The sequence below is a fragment of the Oncorhynchus mykiss genome, chromosome 28 (genome assembly GCF_013265735.2).
Source record: "Oncorhynchus mykiss isolate Arlee chromosome 28, USDA_OmykA_1.1, whole genome shotgun sequence".
Classification (NCBI taxonomy): Eukaryota; Metazoa; Chordata; class Actinopteri; order Salmoniformes; family Salmonidae; genus Oncorhynchus; species Oncorhynchus mykiss.
Window position 1 is genome coordinate 18466289 of NC_048592.1, and position 23997 is coordinate 18490285.

The window sequence follows — 23997 nt, forward strand, 5'->3', positions numbered from 1 at the left end:
CGGTTAAATTGAAAGGGACACCTAAATTATGTGTTTGGGGAGTTTGAACTCTCTGGTTTCAGAAGTGAACTACAAGGGATGCCCTGGGATCGCTGAGGGAGCTAAAAAACATATGGATATTCAAGACAAGTAGCCTGACAGAGGGGAAATTAGGAGCCTAAACTGCAGGCAGGGAGATAAAATACAAAGATCCTGTTGTGACACAAGGGTCCAGGAGCAATAATAACAATAAGAGAATAAAACTCTTAAAAGCAGACGCGCCGTGAGGTAGTTAGTGTCCAGACCAAAAGACTGCCAAGTCATGCCGGGTGCAATGGCTCCCTCTGTACTCTGCCGGAGGAGTAACAATGACCTTCCTCCCTCTCCCTCACTCCATCAGCACAGAAGCATGTCTGCTAGCCCGGCACTTACATAAGGACACCCTTACGTAAGGACACCCTTACGTAAGGTGCAGAATGGAGGTTAAGCAGACATTTGATGATTTCTGTTTTAGAACAGTAACTAAATAAGGCTGTGGTTGTGAGAAATTATTTGTAAAATACGTTGTACGTGACTGACATTCACGAGCATGTTAAATTCCTGCGGTTCACGAGGATGAAGGAGGGAGTTGTGTTGTTTATGTAGGAGAGATGGAACGCCCTCCATGGGTTGCTAATGGACCACTTATAAAGTATGGTGTATGTGTTCTGTGACTAATGAGTTTACACCCACACTGAATACACAAGTAATTAGCTTACACCAGCTGTTATGGTATAGTCCCAATAGGCTGTAGGTGAATGACACATAGGCCTAACGCCGGACATAACACATAAGATAATGTTCCAGGGGCTATTTCTCATTTCTAAGACATTGTTCAAGGGCTATTTCTTAGAGGCCAGAGAACTGATAAAGTCCATCATCTTCTATCGCCTCTATCGCCTGACAGGGAATCAGCTGAAGCCTCAGCTCCAGACGGTCCCTGTGGGGTTGATATGCACTCAGCTTGTCAAACCTCTCCAGTGCAACGCCACTATTTGGCAGGCACACCCAGCTTCAGCCTCCTCCACCATGAGAGTCGTGTTTCAGCTGCATACATATCTGTTCGCCGGTTATGGGATAATTGGTGTAGCAAAAAGAGAAAACGGCTTCATTTTCATGATAATGATTACTGCTGTACAGTGAGAGGAGCTGTTTTGAATTCCCTCCTGTATACACATGGCTTTCTCTCATTTTGTGCTGCTGTTTGTCATAAGCATATGTAGGCCTGATCTTTGATTCTTTACTACCAACAGATGGAGGGGGAAGCCAAATCAAAGTATCCAATTCTATATGACAACTCCGTATGACAATCGACAAAGTAAACAACAAATTACTTTGAGATTGAAGGACATGGGGGAAGGAGAGAAGGGGGAGGATTCTGGGAAAGACGTTAATGATTGATGAACACAGCAATGACTTTGTGTAGGTCAAGGAGAGGGGGCAAAAGTTCAGTGCAAGATGAATTTGATAGCACTGCATGACAACAACATGGGTTGAATCCCTTTACTCATGCTAAGATGATAGACTGATACAATAACTTCATTTAGTGTGTATTTTCCACTGACATTGTACATGCAAATATACATTATCCTTCTTGTCTTTCAAGGTAGTGTGGCTTCAGTTCAGGGAAGAACGCATGTTGAATTGTCACTACAAATCAGACATGCTAAGAATATTGACGAGATCCAACAGAAGCTAAATCAGAGAATTTTTTTGAAAAAGTACAGTATTTTTTTTAAACTTACAGTATCAAAGAAGAGGATTAGTGTACAGTACGTGACTGATTAGCAGCAAATGCTCTCATATTTCCTTGGGAAACTCTTGATCTACACAGCGGCTGACCAGAGCTCTTGCTCTAAAAGCATCAATCATTATACAGTACAGAGGAGATGCTGAAATCAGCACACACACACAGGTCTGCACTGCCAACACTGGTGTTGTGTCTTTTTGATGAGCCAGAGCTGTTTCCTCCTTCTGCTACGGTTGATGTTCCAGCATACTGCAGTCACATGCTAACCGCAGAGCCTCTATCATGCAGCACACTGCTGGAACGAGCTAACATGCTACATTGTACACTGTGTTCTGTATGCCCTTCTGAAATAAACCCCCATACTGTAGCGTAGCCTAAGGATGTTGATTTATCTTAATTAGACATCATTCAATTAAGCAGCTGTGTGGAAAAGCTGACGTCATCTGTGTCAATCAACTCCACTTTTAAAGAAATCAATGTGTTCAGTTCGGATTGACATAGAGGTCATAAAGCCTCCGAAGTCAAAGAATACCACCTTTAATCCACCCCTAATCCTAATCAATTGTTTTGACTGAATATGCATGTGAATATTTACAGTTCGAGAGCAGGACAATTAACATGCAACCGATGTTGCCAAGACACCAGAGGAGAGGATGTTCATGGCCCGGGTTAATTGACATTGCTGTGTCCTGACTTGTGCATGACTGAGTTTGTTATATTGCTCCAGTCAGGGCTATGCTAATGCTGCCCTAATGCTGTCTCCAGGCTGACACTTCTGGAAGTGACATGACACGAGGAGAGACAAAGAAAGAGAAGGAGTGTGGGAGAGACGGACAAAGACAGTGATAGTCATCTAGATGGAGAGAGGGCGAGAGGGCGAGAGAGAGAGAAGTAGAAAGGGAGAGGGGGAGATAGAGGTGAGAGAGTGATAGATGGAGAGAGAGGGAGAGAAAGGGATTGCTCTGAGTGCTTGGAGTCTGTCTGTCTGAGGTATAATGAGACTGTCTGTGGTTAGAGAGTTGGATCTGAAGGAACTGACTGGCAGGAAGGATATTATATCTGGAGTGGAGGAGACTTTTACATTTGAACTTTATCATATTACATATCACGTGTATTTGCTGGCTACTGCTGCTGTAACTTTGAGGAACAGCGTCCAATGGTAGAGTTAGGAAAAATAATATTCATTCTCTGAACTTTTTGTTTTATAGTTTTATCTCTCACTTTCTATGTTGTTATTCCTGTGCAAATTAGGAATTGCACTCAGGGGCTAAAATACCATTTGCCATCCAACATAGAGGATGATTCAGCTGTGAAAATGTGCCCTTGCAACACAATAAACCATTACAATGGAGGGTTAACCACAGTGACGGGAGTGGCCCAAAGGAGTGAATTTCCCCAAATGTTCATGACAGAGTTGTCATGAACTGTGAAGTACTTTCTTGGTAGATGGAAACAAACACAGAAGTTTTCCAGTAGCCAAAATATTTTTGGGTGAAATTTCTCTCAGATAAAATCAGGGGGAAGTTGCCACCCAAGATGAAGTTCAAGTTCAGAAAAAAATCTGTTCACAATAACATTAGTGCACAATACCACTGAATCACAGAGATCCCAAAGACTGACAAAGAAATGGAGTGAGTTAAAATCATATTTTTTAAATACATAAATTGTCCCTCTTTGACTCCGCTCTTTGGTTCAGGTTGACCCACAAACTGAAAAGGCAATTCCACCACTTTTCAACCTAATATTCATTGTCTCCAGCACCGAACCAGTGTCTAAATACTGTATGTGTTAAGAAGAAGCTCCTAAATAATCATTCTCTGTGACATCACAGGGTAGAATTAAACATACCAAAAAAATATCTATTTTCAAAATGTGCAAAACGTTCTAGCTAAGGGGAGGGTGTTTACTTGCTCCCCATGTCACCACGAATCTCATAGTGTTTGAAAATCACTGTTTTTAAAATGCTTTAACTTTTTTGGACGACGTCATCGTGTAGACGTTTTTACTTTTCTCTACAAATCATAGATAGGCTCCATTTTCACCTGTATAGACTCTAGCATTGCACTGGAGATCATCAGAATGAGGTTCCCAAGTGGTGGAATTGCATTTCAACACAGTAGGATGGCAGCTACAAACCAAAACAAACAACACATCCACACACACACCCACGAGAGTTCAGATGCACACGTTCCCACAGGCACCCACACACACACGCACGACGCACGCACGCACACACGCTGTGGCAGGAAGAGAGCACAGTAAATAACAGGCGCTGGAGAAGGTGGTTCTGTTCCTGAACATTGTCTGGCCTGGTTCCTCCGTCCCTTAGGTCTCCTCTCTCTCCATTATTTAACACATGTACTCACACACTACATGATACATATACTATACTGTACACACAATAGCATATGTGCATGATATTGTATGCATATGAGATAAGGATAATCTGCATAGATATAAAAGAAGGGTTAAAGCGGAATCAGGGAAATCACAGAGTGTCGATCCTAAAGTTGTAAGCAGCTGGCATTAAGGTATACGTCACAATATATGCATTTACTGAGCAGAAGAATCAGCTAAATCCTCTCCCTGGATTGTCTCTCTGCTGCCCCAATTCTCTATGGGTTTTCCCATTCCCACATAGCTTCCATCCATCCTGCACCCCAGTTTACCTTTACCATCCTTCCCGTCCAGCAGAGGGCGGTAGTCAGTCTTTTCCACAGTCTCGCCTACTTTGTCATCAAAGGTCTCTTTCTCCAGGGAAGCCATGAAGTCCCTCCTCACCGGGTTGTCCGGGCCCGACTGGGGCGCCCCATCCGTGAGAGCGTCATGCAAGCTCAGGTCCATGGTCCTGGGGAGGGAGAAAGGAGGTTAGAGGTCATTGAGTATCATCATCATCATTCACATCATTATCCTCATCAGTACAAGATTTCGCACAAACCCCATACTGCATTTCTCTATAGCCGTATACTGGTATGGAGGCCCACTAGTCAGAGCTTTTAATGATGGCTGATCTTGGCTAATGGACGTCACCATTTATGCACCCCACTAAATCCAGCTGCAGTCAAACCAGCCACACTAAATCCAGCTGCAGTCAAACCGGCCACACTAAATCCAGCTGCAGTCAAACCGGCCACACTAAATCCAGCTGCAGTCAAACCAGCCACACTAAATCCAGCTGCAGTCAAACCAGCCACACTAAATACAGCTGCAGTCAAACCAGCCATACTAAGTCCAGCTGCAGTCAAACCAGCCACACTAAATCCAGCTGCAGTCAAACCACTGTCTCTCTACCATGGGGGGATTCAGTCCAAAAGGTAATCTCTTAATGTGTGTGTGGGGGGGTGAAGCCGAGGGGATATAGACTAGCTGACAGAGACCATCCCCCAGCCCATAATAACAACAGGGTTTGGCAAAAACCTTACCATGGTGTATATTGCTAGTCAAAACGCATGTGGTGTTGTTAGACACAGTGGCTCTGGGAAGAGACCAGCACAGGGCTATTCTCCAGGGGCCACCCTTCCAAATGTTATTTTATTCGAAGCCTGGGATCCCGAAGCTAGCATAGGGCTCATGCAAAATTGAGCAAAGACAGAAAAATGAAGAATGGATGGAAATTATGTCACCGTCATTGCATTCATTCTCCCCCTGTAGCCTCTATCTCTCCCACATCCTCTCTCCCCCTAAAGACACAAGTGACACAAACAGTACACCACTGCAGCTAGCTGTCTTCACACTACACTAGTATCCACCACCACCACCGCAAAACAGATAATCAACTTAGCCTATTCAGGCCAACAGTATATTACCCCTATAACATGCTGTAGTTTTTGTAGTTGCGCTGTGGTTCTCAGAAGACAGCGACAGGCTATCATATGAAAGTGATTTCCAGTCGCTGTTAGATCTGATAGCCGGATCAGTGGAACTGCAATAAAGACATCCTGGAACCCCGCCACTGTGTCCTAAAAGGCAGAGAAACCATTCGGGAGTGCCGTCTGAAACACGCACAGTACCCAATGAATGGAGAGTACTCACTACATCAAAGTGTCTGCAAAGAAACCTGGAGGGGGTACGGTTTAAACTGTGGAAGTTAATAATTACCCTGGATTATCAATTCAAATGAAGGTGAAAGAGGGTAGTTATGGTTAATTTGTTGCAGAACAGCGTGTTTTTGTCTGCCTTTAGTGATCCAGCCCTGCGTGCTACAGTGCAGTAGGGGATAGAAGCCTCCAAGCTTTAGTTAGAGGGAGGACATTCTCCTCTCTTCACAGTGCACCATTTACTCCTCATAATGAGTGTATCTTTGTGAGACAGACAGCAAAACTAATACATATGTTGAGAGCTGCTCTACACAAAAGGTCTATCAGTGGCACTCACAGAAGCACAGACGCACAGACACACACTCCCAAACACACAACTTCATTATTTTTTTCCACCCGTCCCTTCAACTCACCCACTCTCTCCTCCTCCACACACAAACAAGCGATGATTGTTCTATTTCTACACAAACACACACACACACACACACACACACACACACACACACACACACACACACACACACACACACTCTCACAAAAATATCTTCATGCTGTCATTGTGCACCAGCCTGCAGATTTGCGTACGTACAGTGTTTGTTGGCCATGATTGAAACTGTGCCCCATTGTTTTGGGAGCAGCCACACCAAGTACAGTTGGACTAGTCAGATTACTACATTGACACACTGTAGCAGCCCCTAGGAGAGAGAGAATACTGCGTGACACAGAAAACTCATCAAAATTCACACAGTCAAAAATAACACATTCAGGCAGGACCACAGCAGGGTGTCAGCAGTGAGCGAGTAAAATAGCTAGATCACAGCTCAGCTTTTATGCATCCATCCAAATGTTGAAAAGACGTTTGTGTGATTATTATGCGAGGGCATGCAAACATTAGATGAATAATCCTACAACAGCTCCTGTCTCAACTCCGTCTCCTCTACAATTCCTTTTATACACCTCTCCAATTAAAGGTTCTGCTTACCTTACTTGTCTTTCTTCTCCACAGTCCTTCACGTTCTCTGATCCCAATTCTAAGGTCATCATTTTTCAGACCCTCTTTCTTTCCCTTCTTTCTTAAAGGTACGTTTTTTCCATTCAAAGCCCAAGTTCTCTCCACCTCTAACCTCTCTATGTCTGTAACTCCATTCACCCACCCCCTGGTGTTCAGACAGCTGTTCAGATGTCTGCATCCCCCAGTCTGACCGCTACATCTGCTCTACAACTCCCCAGTTTTGAGTGCAACATCGGACATTTCCCATTTAAAACGAAGAAGCATAATTCTGCTTTATGCTCATATTGAGTGTAAAAGCCTGAGAGACCAGCTGGTACTGCTGCATGGGGATTAGTGCAAGCTAGAGTCAACCCTAGTCCCGCACGTCCACATGCAGCCAGGACATGTTCTATTAGACTCAATCCTTCCCTCCGTCTGTCACGCAATCATCCCCAAAAACCACAGCGGGCCTACTGTAACACACAGCCTAGCCTAACACAGTACAGAGTAACCCACAGAGTGGGCCTGGGCCAGCAGCTTGGCAGGGAATCCCTGGCTTTATCCTGCCATCCAAAGCAACAGCCTTGTTCAGGGGATGGTGTTTCTGTTTACACAAAATGCTCTCAGTAAGCCTCATTCGACACTCATATTCCCATATGTTAATTCCCCCATTTTACTGTAAAAGGCATAGTAATCCAATAGTTATGATCACCAAGCAAAATATTGTACTGTGTACTCCCCCACTTTAATGGCAGATACAGTGCCTTGCGAAAGTATTCGGCCCCCTTGAACTTTGCAACCTTTTGCCACATTTCAGGCTTCAAACATAAAGATATAAAACTGTATTTTTTTGTGAAGAATCAACAACAAGTGGGACACAATCATGAAGTGGAACGACATTTATTGGATATTTCAAACTTTTTTAACAAATCAAAAACTGAAAAATTGGGCGTGCAAAATTATTCAGCCCCCTTAAGTTAATACTTTGTAGCGCCACATTTTGCTGCGATTACAGCTGTAAGTCGCTTGGGGTATGTCTCTATCAGTTTTGCACATTGAGAGACTGACATTTTTTCCCATTCCTCCTTGCAAAACAGCTCGAGCTCAGTGAGGTTGGATGGAGAGCATTTGTGAACAGCAGTTTTCAGTTCTTTCCACAGATTCTCGATTGGATTCAGGTCTGGACTTTGACTTGGCCATTCTAACACCTGGATATGTTTATTTTTGAACCATTCCATTGTAGATTTTGCTTTATGTTTTGGATCATTGTCTTGTTGGAAGACAAATCTCCGTCCCAGTCTCAGGTCTTTTGCAGACTCCATCAGGTTTTCTTCCAGAATGGTCCTGTATTTGGCGCCATCCATCTTCCCATCAATTTTAACCATCTTCCCTGTCCCTGCTGAAGAAAAGCAGGCCCAAACCATGATGCTGCCACCACCATGTTTGACAGTGGGGATGGTGTGTTCAGCTGTGTTGCTTTTACGCCAAACATAACGTTTTGCATTGTTGCCAAAAAGTTCCATTTTGGTTTCATCTGACCAGAGCACCTTCTTCCACATGTTTGGTGTGTCTCCCAGGTGGCTTGTGGCAAACTTTAAACGACACTTTTTATGGATATCTTTAAGAAATGGCTTTCTTCTTGCCACTCTTCGATAAAGGCCAGATTTGTGCAATACACAACTGATTGTTGTCCTATGGACAGAGTCTCCCACCTCAGCTGTAGATCTCTGCAGTTCATCCAGAGTGATCATGGGCCTCTTGGCTGCATCTCTGATCAGTCTTCTCCTTGTATGAGCTGAAAGTTTAGAGGGACGGTCAGGTCTTGGTAGATTTGCAGTGGTCTGATACTCCTTCCATTTCAATATTATCTCCTTGGGATGTTTAAAGCTTGGGAAATCTTTTTGTATCCAAATCCGGCTTTAAACTTCTTCACAACAGTATCTCGGACCTGCCTGGTGTGTTCCTTGTTCTTCATGATGCTCTCTGCGCTTTTAACGGACCTCTGAGACTATCACAGCGCAGGTGCATTTATACGGAGACTTGATTACACACAGGTGGATTGTATTTATCATCATTAGTCATTTAGGTCAACATTGGATCATTCAGAGATCCTCACTGAACTTCTGGAGAGAGTTTGCTGCACTGAAAGTAAAGGGGCTGAATAATTTTGCACGCCCAATTTTTCAGTTTTTGATTTGTTAAAAAAGTTTGAAATATCCAATAAATGTCGTTCCACTTCATGATTGTGTCCCACTTGTTGTTGATTCTTCACAAAAAAATACAGTTTTATATCTTTATGTTTGAAGCCTGAAATGTGGCAAAAGGTCGCAAAGTTCAAGGGGGCCGAATACTTTCGCAAGGCACTGTATGTATCTAACCTCTGACTGCCAACACCAGATGACTGACTAACATAGCAACACCTACCTAAAGACCGTTGATCTGTTGCACTAGGGTTGATGATCGGTTTTGTCAAACCGATTTGAACTGACGAAGTTATTAGTAGTAGGAGTCACCTGATTACAGTACTATTGGCCATTCAGCTCTAGATCTGTATATGTTAAAGTGCAGGGAGTGCTGCAAGAGCTGAGCATTATGGGTCATCGACTCAGTGGACCATAACAGTGATACTATCAGTGCCAGAGCACAGTTAAGATAAGCACAGGTGAACTAGTCACTAACTCAAAAGGTCAAAGGGCCTTTTCTACTATTACACATTTTGTTTTAGCTTGTGGATTATTTCATTTGGAAAACAGGTGCAAACTGCAGTTCAAGCACAATATTCAACATATCTCATTCTTTATACAGTCTCATTCATCAATAAACCTCAAAATAATATAATTTCATAGAATATAATACAAGATGTGACAATTATTATAATATTTTTTTTTACTTAAAATTTATTTAACTAGGCAAGTCAGTTTAGAACAAATTCTTATTTACAATGATGGCCTACCCCGGCCAAACACTAAACCGGACAACACTGGGCCAATTGTGAGCAGTCCTATGGGTGATACAGCCTGCATTCAAACCAGGTACTGTAGTGACGCCTCTTGCTCTGAGATGCAGTGCCTTAGACTGCTGCACCACTCGGGAGCCCAGTGCTAGAGGCGTCACTACAGACACCCTAGTTCAAATCCAGGCTGTATCACAACAGGCCGTGATTGGGAGTCCCATAGGGCGGCGCACAATTGGCCCAGCGTCGTCCGGGTTTGGCCAGGGTAGGCTGTCATTATAAATAAGAATTTGTTCTTAACTTACTTGTCTAGTTAAATAAAGGTTTAATTAAAATTTAAAAAATAAATAAAAATAGCACTGAGATGCAGTGCCTTAGACCGCTGTGCCACTCAGGAGCCCAATGCTGAGACAATCTATTTATTTGATCGTATATAAGATTATCAGTCGGCAACATTTGAGCTATTTCTAAAGATAGGCTGTGGCGTGCATGAAGTGATTATCATTTTATACAGCAGGATCAGATATATTCCATGAAGTGATAATAATTTTATTCAGCAGGATCAGATCTATTCCATGAAGTAATTATCATTTTATTCAGCAGGATCAGATCTATTCCATGAAGTAATTATCATTTCATTCAGCAGGATCAGATCTATTCCATGAAGTAATTATCATTTTATTTCAGCAGGATCAGATCTATTCCATGAAGTAATTATCATTTCATTCAGCAGGATCAGATCTATTCCATGAAGTAATTATCATTTTATTTCAGCAGGATCAGATCTATTCCATTAAGTAATTATCATTTCATTCAGCAGGATCAGATCTATTCCATGAAGTAATTATCATTTTATTTCAGCAGGATCAGATCTATTCCATTAAGTAATTATCATTTCATTCAGCAGGATCAGATCTATTCCATGAAGTAATTATCATTTCATTCAGCAGGATCAGATCTATTCCATGAAGTAATTATCATTTTATTCAGCAGGATCAGATCTATTCCATGAAGTAATTATCTTTTTATTTCAGCAGGATCAGATCTATTCCATTAAGTAATTATCATTTTATTTCAGCAGGATCAGATCTATTCCATGAAGTAATTATCATTTTATTTCAGCAGGATCAGATCTATTCCATGAAGTAATTTTCATTTTATTCAGCAGGATCAGATCTATTCCATGAAGTAATTTTCATTTTATTCAGCAGGATCAGATCTATTCCATGAAGTAATTATCATTTTATTCAGCAGGATCAGATCTATTCCATGAAGTAATTATCATTTCATTCAGCAGGATCAGATCTATTCCATGAAGTAATTATCATTTTATTCAGCAGGATCAGATCTATTCCATGAAGTAATTATCATTTTATTTCAGCAGGATCAGATCTACTCCATGGTCTTGGTCTGTGTTAAAGAAATGTTTGATGCGAAGTTGGCACCACTCTGGATCTCAAATCAGAAATGACCGTTTCCTTTTAAAGTCTTTATCTTGATTTCATTCGTGTGATTTATGTAAAAGCAGTTACTCTTTATAATGTGGTGTTATTACGTTAAGTGAGGGGGCTGGTTCCCCGACCCAACAGGAATTTACTGTAATGTCAGGGAATAAATAGTAGTTTGTTATGGTTACAGTGATCAATCTTTTCTTTAACACGAGGGTGTACTGGTCTCAGATGTCCCTTAATGTGTTAATGTGTTGCCAGGTCTCCTAGTGTTTGTCATGAGTCAGCGTTTTTATATCTCTCTCATGCATGATGGGCACCATCTCTGGTTACTGCTGACATAATGCTTTGTCGCTCTGTCTCATCCTCTCAGGGGAGACACACACATTCCCTGAAAACAGTCAACCAGTCAGTCACTCAGTCACTCAGGTAGGCCTTAGTCAGAGCACAGTGGTGAGATCTATATTTACCCCCAGTGTGGACATTCACCTAAATCAACTGACTTGAGGACTAGCTGTGAAGTGTGTGTGTGTGTGTGTGTGTGTGTGTGTGTGTGTGTGTGTGTGTGTGTGTGTGTGTGTGTGTGTGTGCGTGCTCATGTGCGCGTATGTGTAAACTATAAAGGCTGCATGGGAATACAGGATCTCTGTTCGAACACAGAAGACAGTGATACAAGTGGTAGGCTATTGACTCTTTGCTCTTAGTTTAACTTTCAGGGATTCTGGCATTTGTGTTGCTATGTAAACTGTCAGGAATCGTAAATTCCTGTTTAAGTATGTTGAGCTGAAGATGGGATGCTCACCTGACACAGTCCAGTCCATTACAATGGCTCCTGACCCTGGAGTTACTGACCTGATGGTCCTCCACTCATTGTAATCGGTTCTACTCTCTCATTTAAACTCATATTTTTGCTCCTCTTAGAAATACACACACGTATCCTTCCTTAACAAAGTCTAGCTTTCAAATTACAAATGTACAATCTCTTAGAGAATCATGTTGGAGTCATAACACTCAGCATGAACAAGAAGGTATCTCAGAATATATAGCAATGATATAACACCTCTGTTATTTACTGTGACACTAGCAATGAGTAACAAGAGTAGAAACCACCTAACTACACGGCTCCTTGACATTAGTCATCTAGGAAATATTTCTCCAAAGAATCCATTTTCAAACGGAGCCACAGTGGCATCTAATGGGGATGACATCATTCACTCTCCCTTTTTCTACTCCCTTGGATTCTTCTCAAAGACCCTGGCTCCTTGCCCTCCTTGCCCTCCTCATACAGCACCTTCACATTGCCTCTATTGTGAAGTTCTCTGGTGATGGGAAGACAAGGCCACTGTGGGAGAAAAAGAGGAGGGCTGGTGTCCTCATAGATCACAGTCAGTGGACAGCATCTCATGGTGGGGATGATGAAGATGGTTTATGACAGGAAAGCTAGACATCACCACAGACCAGCAGACCTTGACCTGACACCAAGACCACGCAGCGGACGAGGAAGCCGCACACCAAGGCATACTGAGCTTCCCCCTTCAACAAACATATGTTGTCGCTTTGGATTTACCTCACTTTGCTCTCATAATGGGGGATCGTTTTTACGGAAAATAGCCTGTTTTCATTTCACACGGAGGGGTTTTCATTTGAATATCCGTTGGTGACTGAGGAGGAGCAATGGAATGATGGACTAGATGGAACAGGACTATATATTAATATATAGAATTACTAATCAAATCCAGCAAACTGTTATGGCTTTCTTCACTTCAAACAGTCTGAATGACAACTTAAATATTTCACTGCTCTTCTGTGACTGACAGCATCATTAAATAATAATGATAACATACAGGTCTCTAAGGCTGTGTGTTTACACAGCCTTAGAGACTTCGTCTTTCATGCTCAAATATCTCTACTCTACAATGACAGTTTGGAATCTGGAACAGAACGGTCTCAAATGTCTGCATGGGTCCAGTGATCTAACAGCCTCTTCAGGAGTAGGAGATTCCACGATGTCATTGTAGAGTAGAGATACATGAACATGAAAGACAACATCTCTAAGGCTGTGTTTACACAGGCAGCCCAATTCTGATGTTTTTCACTAATTGGCATTTTGACCAATCAGATCAGCTCTGAAAGATATCTGATGTGAAAAGATCTGATGCGATTGGTCAAAATCAGTGAAAAACATCAACATTGGGCTGCCTGTGTAAACACAGCCTAAGAGATGTTGTCTTTCAGGTTCAGGTATCTCTACTCTACAATGAGATCGTGGAATCTCCTACTCCTGCAGAGGCTGTTAGATCACTGGACTCATGCAGACATTTGAGACTGAAAGTTTGGTTCTATATTGGTATTTCGTACAAAGCAAAGCAAACTTCAATACCTCACTGGAGTGCTTTCCGCTGTACCACACATCTCTACTCATAGTACCATGGCAATCTGTATGGTATGACTGTCCGGCAAGTCTTTGGGATCAGCCTCTGCTTTGCTTTGTGAACCTTCATGGACAGACACGCTGCTGTGCTGTCCCAGTCCATCTAGCTCTGTCTCCCATAATCTGTTAAGGATTGCACTTTAATCCCATCATTCCAGAGGACTGAGAGAGATACATTTCATGGCATGCATTAGGCCATCTCTACTAATCCAAGCATGCCTGTCTACTTGTCTGTCTGTGCCATATACAGTCATTTGTCCTTATGTCTGTTGTCTGTCTGCCCGGTCCATTTATCTATAGTGCTTCTTTGTCTGACCGTCTGTCTGACTGACTACATAAATCGTTGTTGTGTGACAAGGAGCAATACACCTGAGAATATAAATCTAAACAAGGCAAAGAGCATGGTCTAAGACGACTGCAGGACGTTACAGAGGGCATAGTTCACATGCATACAGAACCATGATTGCACAACAAACAATAGGCCTACCTACATGCATGGTACGGCTACAGTCAAGAGAGAGGGGCGCTACACAATACACATTGACGGAGAACAATGTGCCCTAATCCACAGCACAGATACAGCATGTAGAGGGGGCATTGTGTGGTGTTCGTCGTTTCCCGCAGGGATGAGCGTTCTGGCAGTGCACTCTTTAAGCATCTATCATTGTTATCTTAATTCATTATTATGTCGAAGCTGCATAATATCACATTTATGTAACGACGATCAATGTCAGCACTGTTGGCGTGGACCTATATGCGATGCGGAGGACACCTGTCTACAGTCAGCATCCTTTGGCCTTAACTCAACTGCGGCACCACAACAAAGAGAATGTTCTGCATTGGTCGTGGTGGGAGTGAATCAAACACGCCCACTGTGGACAGGTAAACATTAATTTGGGTACATCATGTGATATTGTATCAACAATGAATAGGGCGCATTAGCGTCAGTCAACCAGACGGGAACTGTGTATATCGTGCATATTGTACGCTTCTTGCTACGTAATAAACGTGTAACCATTCATCAATAATTACTACGTGTCTGGGGCATGGAACAATCTAGCAAAACACACAAATATTACCACCCAGACAATCACCAGACCTGTAGCATTCCAGTCAATTGTCATTATTCATAATTTTACTCACCCTATGCTGTCTCTTTTTGATCAGTTCTCAATGGTTCTCGTGGATGTCGCTGGTTGAAGTCTGTTCCACCTTCTCATACAGTGCGCTTCACTCACTGACCGCAGGAAAACAGCCCACCTCCTTCGCCCCGCTCAGCCTATCACAGTCGAGAAGTGCTGCCGTGTTTTTCGTTTGATTCTCTATGTTTGACGCAGAGATTGTCAGCGGTGCACATGATTGCATCCACGCTCAGGATTCGGCACCGCGCACCGGTCCTGCATAGATGCCGCCCACATCTGTTGAAGGACAGCTGTTGTGATTGTGCAGAATGAACAATAGTCTCCATCCCTCCACGCAAGTGACGAAATTTGACCAATCATCGTTAACAGTAGATAACAGTTATGTTTACACTGTATGGGCACGATACGTAACCTCCTGAATGGTAATATGGAGGCAATGGCAATGGCAGTTGCGCCTTTTGCCGCTAGTCTCACTCAAATATATGCAAGGTTAGCCTACATTCCGTAGTCTCTGTTCGTCGTCACAATGGAAACATAGCCTGTCTCTCTCAGCCCGTTATTATGAAATCTAATTAGTGTTACAGGCTCATGTGTAACTTTAGCCTACTCTCCCGGATTAATGGTCTGCAGCTGTGTTGCTTTATCGTGGGGCATGTTGCCCTGACCTCAGTGACACTAATAAAAACCCGTCTCTCTCGGTTAATGCGGTAAACAAAGTCAGACCAGCTAGGCTTTAAAACATTTAAGACCATGACACAAGAAGAGACCTCCGATCCCATCCCACTGCTGCCATCCAAACAGATTCACGTGCTGTGCTGTAATGCAGTGCTTCCTATACGATTAAGAGGTTACAGGTCTCATTTGATTTGGAATATAATCCCTGGCAGATAATCCCTGGCCATTGTTGGACCAGCCAAATCTAAAGTGCCTTTCATCTATAGTTATGCTGTTGCTGTTTATATATAGGCCTACACCTGTTCCCCTCTGACTTTGGTCTTGTCCATCCATCATGGACTATGCATGATATACAGTGCCTTCAGACAGTGACTTTTTCCACAGTTTGTTACGTTACAGCCTTATTGTAAAATGTATTAAATAAAAAATATTCCTCAGCAATCTACACACAATACCATATAATAAAAAAGTGATAACAGGTTGTTAGAAATTTTAGCAAATGTATAATATATATTTTTTAAATACCTTATATCGCTATATGACTCGAAAGTGAGCTCAGGTGCATCCTGTTTCCATTGATCATCCTTGAGATGTTTCTACTTGATTGTATTTGTCTTTATTTGTATTTATTAGGGATCGATCCCCATTAGCTCCTGCTGGGGTCCAAACACACCAAAGCACCCACATTACATATACAACTAAAGATAAAACAGTGAACTATGTTTGCACTGAATGAGCTAAAGATAAAACAGTACATAATTTAACATCCCACAACACAACATGTTCAATATCACCATACAACAATATCACAATGTGTACGCATGCATGTGTCTGTACCTTTATGTGCGTCTCTTCACAGTCCCCGTTGTTCCAGAAGGTGTTTTTTTACCTGCTTTTTAAATCTGATTCTACTGCTTGCATCAGTTACCTGATTGGAGTCCTCCTCATCAGAGGAGGCTGGTGAGTAGAGATATTGGAGAAAAGGATCATTGTAATGACTGAACAGAATGAACGGAACGGTATCAAACACATCTACAATGCATTTGGAAAGTATTCAGACCCCTTGACTTGTTACATTACAGCCTTATTCTAAAATTGATTCAATAGTTTTTTCCCCTCATCAATCTACACACAATACCACATTATGACACAGCAAAACCAGGTTTTTAGCATTTTTCACAAATGTATTAAAAATAAAAAAAACTTAAACATCACATTTACATAAGTGATCAGAGCCATTACTCAGTACTTTGTTGAAGCACCTTTGGCAGCAAATACAGCCTCAAGTCTTCTTGGGTATGACGCTACAATCTTGACACACCTGTATTTGGGGAATTTCTCTAATTCTTTTCTGCAGATCCTCTCAAACTCTGTCTTGTTGGATGGGGAGCGTCACTGCACAGCTATTTTCAGGTCTCTCCAGAGGTGTTTGATCGGGTCTACGCTCTGGCTGGGCCACTCAAGAACATTCAGAGACTTGTCCCGAAGCCACTCCTGCGTTGTCTTGACTGTGTGCTGAGGGTCGTTGTTCTGTTGGAAGGTGAACCTTCGCCCCAGTCTGATGTCCTGAGCGCTCTGGAGCATGTTTTCATCAAGGAGCTCTCTGTACTTTGCTCCATTCATCTTTCCTTCAACCCTAACATCCCCACAGCATGATGCTGCCAGCACCCTGCTTCACCATAGGGATGGTGCCAGGTTTCCTCCAGACGTGACGCTTGGTATTCAGGCCCAAAAGTTCAATCCAGAGAATCTTGTTTCTCATGTTCTGAGAGTCATTTAGATGCATTTTGGAAAACTCCAAGCTGGTTGTCATGTGCCTTTTACTGAGGAGTAAAGGCCTGATTGGTGGAGTACTGCAGAGATGGTTGTCCCTCTGGAAGGTTCTCCCATCTCCACAGAGGAACTCTGGATCTTTATCTTGACCATCAGGTTCTTGGTCACCTCCCTGACTAAGGCCCTCTCCCCCGATTGCTCAGTTTGGCCGGGCGGCCAACTCTAGGAAGAGTCTTGGTGGTTCCACTGTTCTTGGTGACCTTCAATGCGCCGCAGATTTGTGCCTCGACACAATCCTGTCTCGGAGCTCTATGGACAATTCCTTTCACCTCAAAGGGGTCTGAATACTGATGTAAATAAGGTATTTCTGTTTTATTTTTAATACATTTGCAAAAATGTATAAAAACCTGTTTTTGCTTTGTCATTATGGGGTATTGTGTGTAGATTGAACAGGATTTAAAAATAAACGTAATCCATTTTAGAATAAGGCTGAAACATAACAAAATGCGGAAAAAGTCAAGGGGTCTGAATACTTTCCGAATGCACTGTATGGCTCTGTAATTTCAAAAGGGTATCTCAGGACATGATAGTGACCGGCCGTTTTATGAGTTACTGTAGATTTGCATAGGCCTTATTTCCAGATCAGTGTAGGACTTTAGTCTGAAGCGTATACACATAGTCATGAATTCGTATTAAATATCTTTCCACTGAAAGTCCTATTGTTCATGTTTAGTAAAACACACATGAATAAACACGTGATAAGACATATGCATTGGCCTGTTCAATTGGTCCTTTGTTTGAATAGCTTCAAGGTATGACCCATACACAAAACAATGCATTTCTTGTTAATCTTTTTATTCAAGAGTAGCATTCAAATGTTCATTATCAAAGTTAAATCAAACTACATGGTAACTCTATTCAATTGATTCAATAAATACTGTACCCTGGCCAAAACCTGCAACAACTGTATCTGATATTTACATTATATCCATACATTTCAAGCTACTTTCCTTGCAGTAATCTATTTCCCAGAACTGGACAGTAACACAACTATAACAATAGGATAAGTAAGGGTACTACTAAGACTGACAATGAATCAATAAACCATAACGATAGATTCTTTAAATATATACAGATGCATTTTCAATAAATCATTCAATCTAAATCGTTTATCAAACAAGAGACAGAACATTTTAGTTTAGGTTGTAACACATGCAGGTCCTGCCCTTCAATGTGTAAACAGTGGCATTTTAGCAGTGGCATTACACTTGGCTTTGCTTGTTACAGTAACTGAGCAGTCTGTCTTCTGGAGTCAGAGAGAGAAGGGAGGTGAATGGTCCCAGTTGGCCAGCCTGCATCGTGGAATATTAATGTGTTCTGATAGATACTTCATTCAGTAGATTATATCATCATTCTGTAATCCTCTGCTGGCCTGGGATTGGTTATTATGTCATCATTCAGCGCGCCCGCCATCTCATTTAACATCTAGGCTAACTCAAGGACAAAGGAGAGAAGAAACCATATCGTTTACACCATGATAAGAGAACAGAAAACTTGTACAGTTTGCATATTGCTTGCTAATAGAGTTCAGTAATTCAAGGATTTGACATGGATCCCAGAATTCATGGCTTTTACCCATTGAGCCGGACAGCCGGTACAGCAACATCAGTAGACCAGTGAAACTTAGCAACATCTCTCCCATCACAACTACACCAGACAAAACAGAAAGTAGTGTTAGCCCGGCTAACACTCCAGTTGACCCCTACGTGGAGACAACAAGGACATATAGAGACAGATATTGACTAACAACGACAAATATGTTTCCATATACAATACTGCAAATGGTAGTATACATTTGTGAAAAGATATGCTTTGAGGACCATAATGACCAAACAGTGTTGTTATCCGAAGCCCAGGATATTGTATTTCAGGAGCAGAGAGGGAAGCAGTTTGGATATGTTTTTGTTTGACTACATCCTCTTCTGACTCCATGTCCATAAACAGTGAGACTGTTAGTATTACACATACAGTGCCATGGATGGCCCCTAACTCCCAGGGTCAGAGCTGTATCGGTGTGCAGTTGTCCAGGGGCTCTCCAGGTCCAGAGCTGTGTGTTTCCCAGGCAGGGAGCGCCGCCGGCCATCCGAGGGCTCTGACTGAGCCAATCCTGTCCCTGACCCCGGCACTGACACTGAGAAGTTCCCATGTTTGACCAGGCTTAAGAGCACAGTATCTGGATGGCTGGACAAGCCCAGGGGTTGAGGCTCTGGGCGGATGCTAATGCGAAGAGGCTGAGTCTGGGGGAGTGTGTCCAGGACTGGGGTTGGCTCCATGCTGTGCAGAGACTCACAGGACTTGGAGGGGCTGTCGTCAAAGTCTGTGTCGACCAATAACTGAGGTAAAGAACAAGAGTGAGAGGTGAGAAGAATGATAAGATGATCTACATTACACAACTACAGAATACCCTCTCAGAGTGAACATCCAAACATAAAAGTGGGGTAATTGGTTGATATACAGTAGGCTAGATAAGACAGACTGATCAGTTGTTTGCTATGGATACAGACGAGGGATGATAGCCCCAACCAGCTGATGACCTACATCCAGAGGGGGTTAGACCAGACCACCTGGTGGGCTTAGCGGATTTCCACCCAACATCCTAATGTTAATGGTGTCTTTAACCCAATGTTTTTGCACAAAAACAAACGCTCTCAAACCAATGTGCTGCTATCACACTGATGACACAACTGCAACTGCACTACGTGACCTTAATACCGGCAAAGAATGTCAGCATGTCAGTAAATCAACTGCACTAAATTGATAACCAGGTTCAATCTAAAAACAATCACTTGGAAGATGTGTCTTTCACCAGCCAAAATGCTTTGATGGTCCCACATCAGTGTGCTCAGTTGCAAATTGTGGTATACAGTACCTGTGAGAGGGAGGCTAGGGTCTCTGAGTCCAGTGGTGAGGTAGGCTGCACCAGCCTTTCTGCAGGCCTGGGGGTGAGGGTGGGGGTGACAGACGGTTCAGGGGAGGAGGACACTGTGCTGTAGGCCGGGGGCACCAGCACCATCTGTCTCTGGAGCAGCTGCATGATGGCCCCAATGTCTGTTGACATCCGTGACTCCAATCTGAGGGATCCCAGTAGAGTAGTCAGAATCTACAACCACAGCTACAACCACATTTACACCTCAAGCCTTCCATCCTTGAAGTACCCAATGTCCCAACAGCAAAGGTTTGGGATGTCATCGACTGCATCCCAAATGGCACCCTATACCCTGGGCCCTGGTCAAAAGTAGTGCACTAAATATGGAATTAGCAGACCTGTAGAGCTGTCTCTGCAGCAGGTCCAGCCTGTTCTCTAGCTCGCTGCGCTGCCGTCGGTTGTTGCTGCTCTGGGCAACGTTGCGAGTGGGAGGATTAGGGGGAGGGGAGGGCAGGCTGTGGCAGGGTACCTCCTGATACTGCTGCTGCACACGGCTCTCCCCCCAGAAACTGAAGATGTTGGAGACACCTGAGATAGCCCCTGATAGAGAGTGGAGGTTAGACTGACAGCTAGTCCAGCTCATACAATATCTACATCAGATGCATACAGTATACTGTACTGACATGAATAGCAGCATGTGTGGCTATTATATTGGTGCATCAATGGAGATAAATAACACCACTGAGCTCTAACACAAAGGCAAAAGTTTTGTATAAAAGTAGTGCTCATGATGGATTGTCTACCTGAGAGAGCGTTGCAGGTGTTGCCAGTTTTGTGGTTCATCTCATCTTCTGAAGCACTGCTGATGTTGAGGATGGTGGTTTCACTATAGGGGGTCCCCATTAGTGAAGTTGGTTGTACAGGGCTGGTTAACACTGACTCCTCATCTCCGCTGGAGTGGGAAGAAGAATAAACTGAGTTCCTCAGCCCCTCAAACTCTGTGTTCTGCCCATCTCCCTGGTCTCTGGAGCTCTGACCTCTGGCCCTGCGGACAGGTCTCTGGGATGGATTGGTCTCCCCTGCATCTGTGAGGCAAGGCAGAGAATGCAGAAAGTTTGTCCCAAATGGTATCCTATTCCCCATTTAGTGCACTACTTCTGACTAGGGCCTATAGGGTAATGCATAGGGTATAGCGTGCACCCTCAGAACAGCCTCAATTCGTCGGGGCATGGACTCTACAAGGTGTCGAAAGCGTTCCACAGGGACGTTGGCCCATGTTGACTCCATTCTTGATACACACAAGAAACTGTTGAACGTGAAAAACCCAGCAGCATTGCAGTTCTTGACACAAACCGGTGCACCTGGCATCTACTACCATACCCTGTTCAAGGGCACTTAAACCTTTTGTCTGGCCTATTCACCCTCTGAATGACACACATACACAATCTATGTCTCAATTGTCTCAAGGCTTAAAAATCCTTCTTTAACCTGTCTCCACCCCTTCATCTATACTGATGAAAGTGGATTTAACAAGTGACATAAATAAGGGATCAAAGATTTCACCTGGATTTACCTGGTAAGTCTATGTCATGGAAAGAGAAGGTGTTCTTGTTTGTATACTCAGTGTGGATAGAACAGACTTAGAACAGTCTAAATTGAAGCAAGTGTGATTAATGCAAATTGAATGGGTTTACTCAAATCAAACTGAATTACACATAACAATCTAATCTAGCTGTGTGCCAGTCAGAGTACTTGACGAACAGGGTACCACACCTCTGTCCGAGCTGAGAGACAGTTCTTGTCTGGGAATCCGATGGTTGACTCCACCATGGTCAGAGTCCTTACTGCTCATTGAGCCAGCAACCGTGGCAGTCTGAAAAACAGCGAGAAGAAATAGAGTGATTTCTTTAGTCAAAACATTTGAATTCCAACAATCAAATGTAAAGATAAGAGACAGCATATTCCTCTGAATCTCACTTTCTAGCAAGGAATTAGTGACAAAATTATTTAACAAAAAGCCCACTCACATCCCGGAGGTTGAATGTGATCTCCAGGTTCCCCCAGAAGTAGTCAGAGAACTCGGGATACATGTCCAGCACCTCCAGCATGTCCTCCCTGTGGATCTTATGGAGGTCACAGTAGGTCAGAGCCCTCACGTTGGCATTGGACTTCCCTGGACGGGCATACATGTTAATGGGCTCTCCGAAGATGTCATTCTTACCTGCAGGAAGGGAAGGAGAGATTGTTTACTGGATGTAGCTACATTAGATGATACCATATCTAATTTAGAATATGATCAACATGGATATATGATATGCTTCAGATATTGTGGATATTCAGAGACAATGTGTCATTAATTCATATGTAATTCACTTTTTCTGTATTCATTTATAGTGATTTACAAGGTTTCCAAATGGATGTGATCGCTCATATTCTTGTGACTAACATAGAAGTAACCACTAGATGAGGATGTTACGCTCAACATTGTGGAGGGCTATGAGGCATATCAAGGAGTGGAGGAGATGAGAGAGACTGGGTTGAAAGCCTCTGCAACAATATACAGGTTAAAAGCCAGAAGGTTAAAAGCCACTGCTTTAGGATAGGGCTGATATTAGTAAATTCAAATCAAGTCCATTTTTATTGTGCCATATGGAAATGCAGTTTAGTTTATATCCTACCCAGGATGGCCACCACCACATCCCCTCTCAGGATCTCTATGGAGCCACGGGAGATGAAGTAAAGGGCTGAGATGATGTCACCGGTGTGAACCAGAGTGTCGCCTGGCGGTGCGTGGGTGGTCTTAAACCTCATGGCCAGGGCCCGCAGGCAGCCCTTAGTGGAGCCCTTGAAGGCCTTACAGTTCTCCAGCAGGGTGCGGTTGAGGTGCAGGCAGATATCAGCCTGTAAGCACTCTGGGAAGCCCTTCAGCACCTGGACAACATAGAGGAGTGGACAGACATCAGCAGGTTTGTCTTTTGTGACGACCACTGCATGTTGCTTTTTTACAAGTACTACTTTGTGTCCATTTCGCCACACTTACAGTAAATGACCAGAACAAGTAGCTGTGTGTGTGTGTGTGTGTGTGTGTGTGTGTGTGTGTGTGTGACTCACAGCATTCATATCAATGCCGTTAGTGTAGGACCAGGCATGTTGGAAGTACTCCTCCAGCCGCTGCCTCAGTGGGTTGGGGATCTGGTGGAACCGGATGAATTCTCGAACCCGCAGCATCTGGGTGTGGTAGCGAGCTGTGCCGGAGTAGAGCCGCTGGATGATGGCTGACACATTACCAAATATGCTAGCATACATCAGAGCTGTTGATAGACAGAGAGAACTGATATAGAGGTCTCGGCATATTTCCAAAAAAGAAACGTAACATTACAATCCTAGGAAAACATGATGATTTTGTGCATGTACGGGGCTGTAGTGGAGCAGGTTGAGAGCTTCAAGTTACTTGGTGTCCACGTCACCAACAACTAACATGGTCCAAGCACACCAAGACAGTCGTGAAGAGGGCACGACAAAACCTATTCTCCCTCAGGCGACTGAAAAGATTTGGCATGGGTCCTCAGATCCTCAAAACGTTCTACAGCTGCACCATCGAGAGCATCCTGACTGGTTGCATCACTGCCTGGTGTGGCAACTGCTCGGCCTCCGACCGCAAAGACCTATAGAGGGTAGTGCGTACGGCCCAGCACATCACTGGGGCCAAGCTTCCTGCCATCCAGGACCTCTATACCAGGCGGTGTCAGAGGAAGGCCCTAAAAATGGTCAAAGACTCCAGCCACCCTAGTCATAGACTGTTCTCTTTGCTACCGTATGACAAGCGGTACCGGACCGCCAAGACTATGTCCAA

At 43.3% G+C, this 23997-nt stretch overlaps 2 protein-coding genes across 10 annotated transcripts in view; both read right to left on the bottom strand.

Annotated features, from left to right (window-relative positions):
• The window catches only part of LOC110508665 (microtubule-associated protein 4), a 52510-nt gene extending 37465 nt beyond the window's left edge, over positions 1-15045 (bottom strand). For 8 of the 9 annotated variants that reach the window (XM_036967039.1, XM_021589362.2, XM_036967043.1 and 5 more), the window contains exons 1-2: positions 14772-15045; positions 4438-4616 (exon numbers count right to left, since the gene is read on the bottom strand). In XM_036967039.1, coding sequence (XP_036822934.1) covers positions 4438-4612 — 175 coding nt within the window. In that variant the 5' untranslated portion in view covers positions 4613-4616; positions 14772-15045. Of the gene's footprint in view, positions 1-4437; positions 4617-5574; positions 5773-14771 lie in introns of those variants that run through there. The other variant, XM_036967038.1, reaches the window with a different exon arrangement.
• A 3011-nt stretch (positions 15046-18056) lies between these two features.
• The window catches only part of LOC110508666 (potassium voltage-gated channel subfamily H member 2), a 32853-nt gene continuing 26912 nt past the window's right edge, over positions 18057-23997 (bottom strand). Inside the window, exons 4-11 of the mRNA XM_021589368.2 lie at positions 23256-23455; positions 22823-23075; positions 22172-22365; positions 21918-22017; positions 20948-21229; positions 20543-20744; positions 20148-20349; positions 18057-19611 (exon numbers count right to left, since the gene is read on the bottom strand). Of these exons, the coding sequence (XP_021445043.2) occupies positions 19264-19611; positions 20148-20349; positions 20543-20744; positions 20948-21229; positions 21918-22017; positions 22172-22365; positions 22823-23075; positions 23256-23455 (1781 nt within the window). The 3' untranslated portion in view covers positions 18057-19263. The remainder of the gene's footprint in view (positions 19612-20147; positions 20350-20542; positions 20745-20947; positions 21230-21917; positions 22018-22171; positions 22366-22822; positions 23076-23255; positions 23456-23997) is intronic.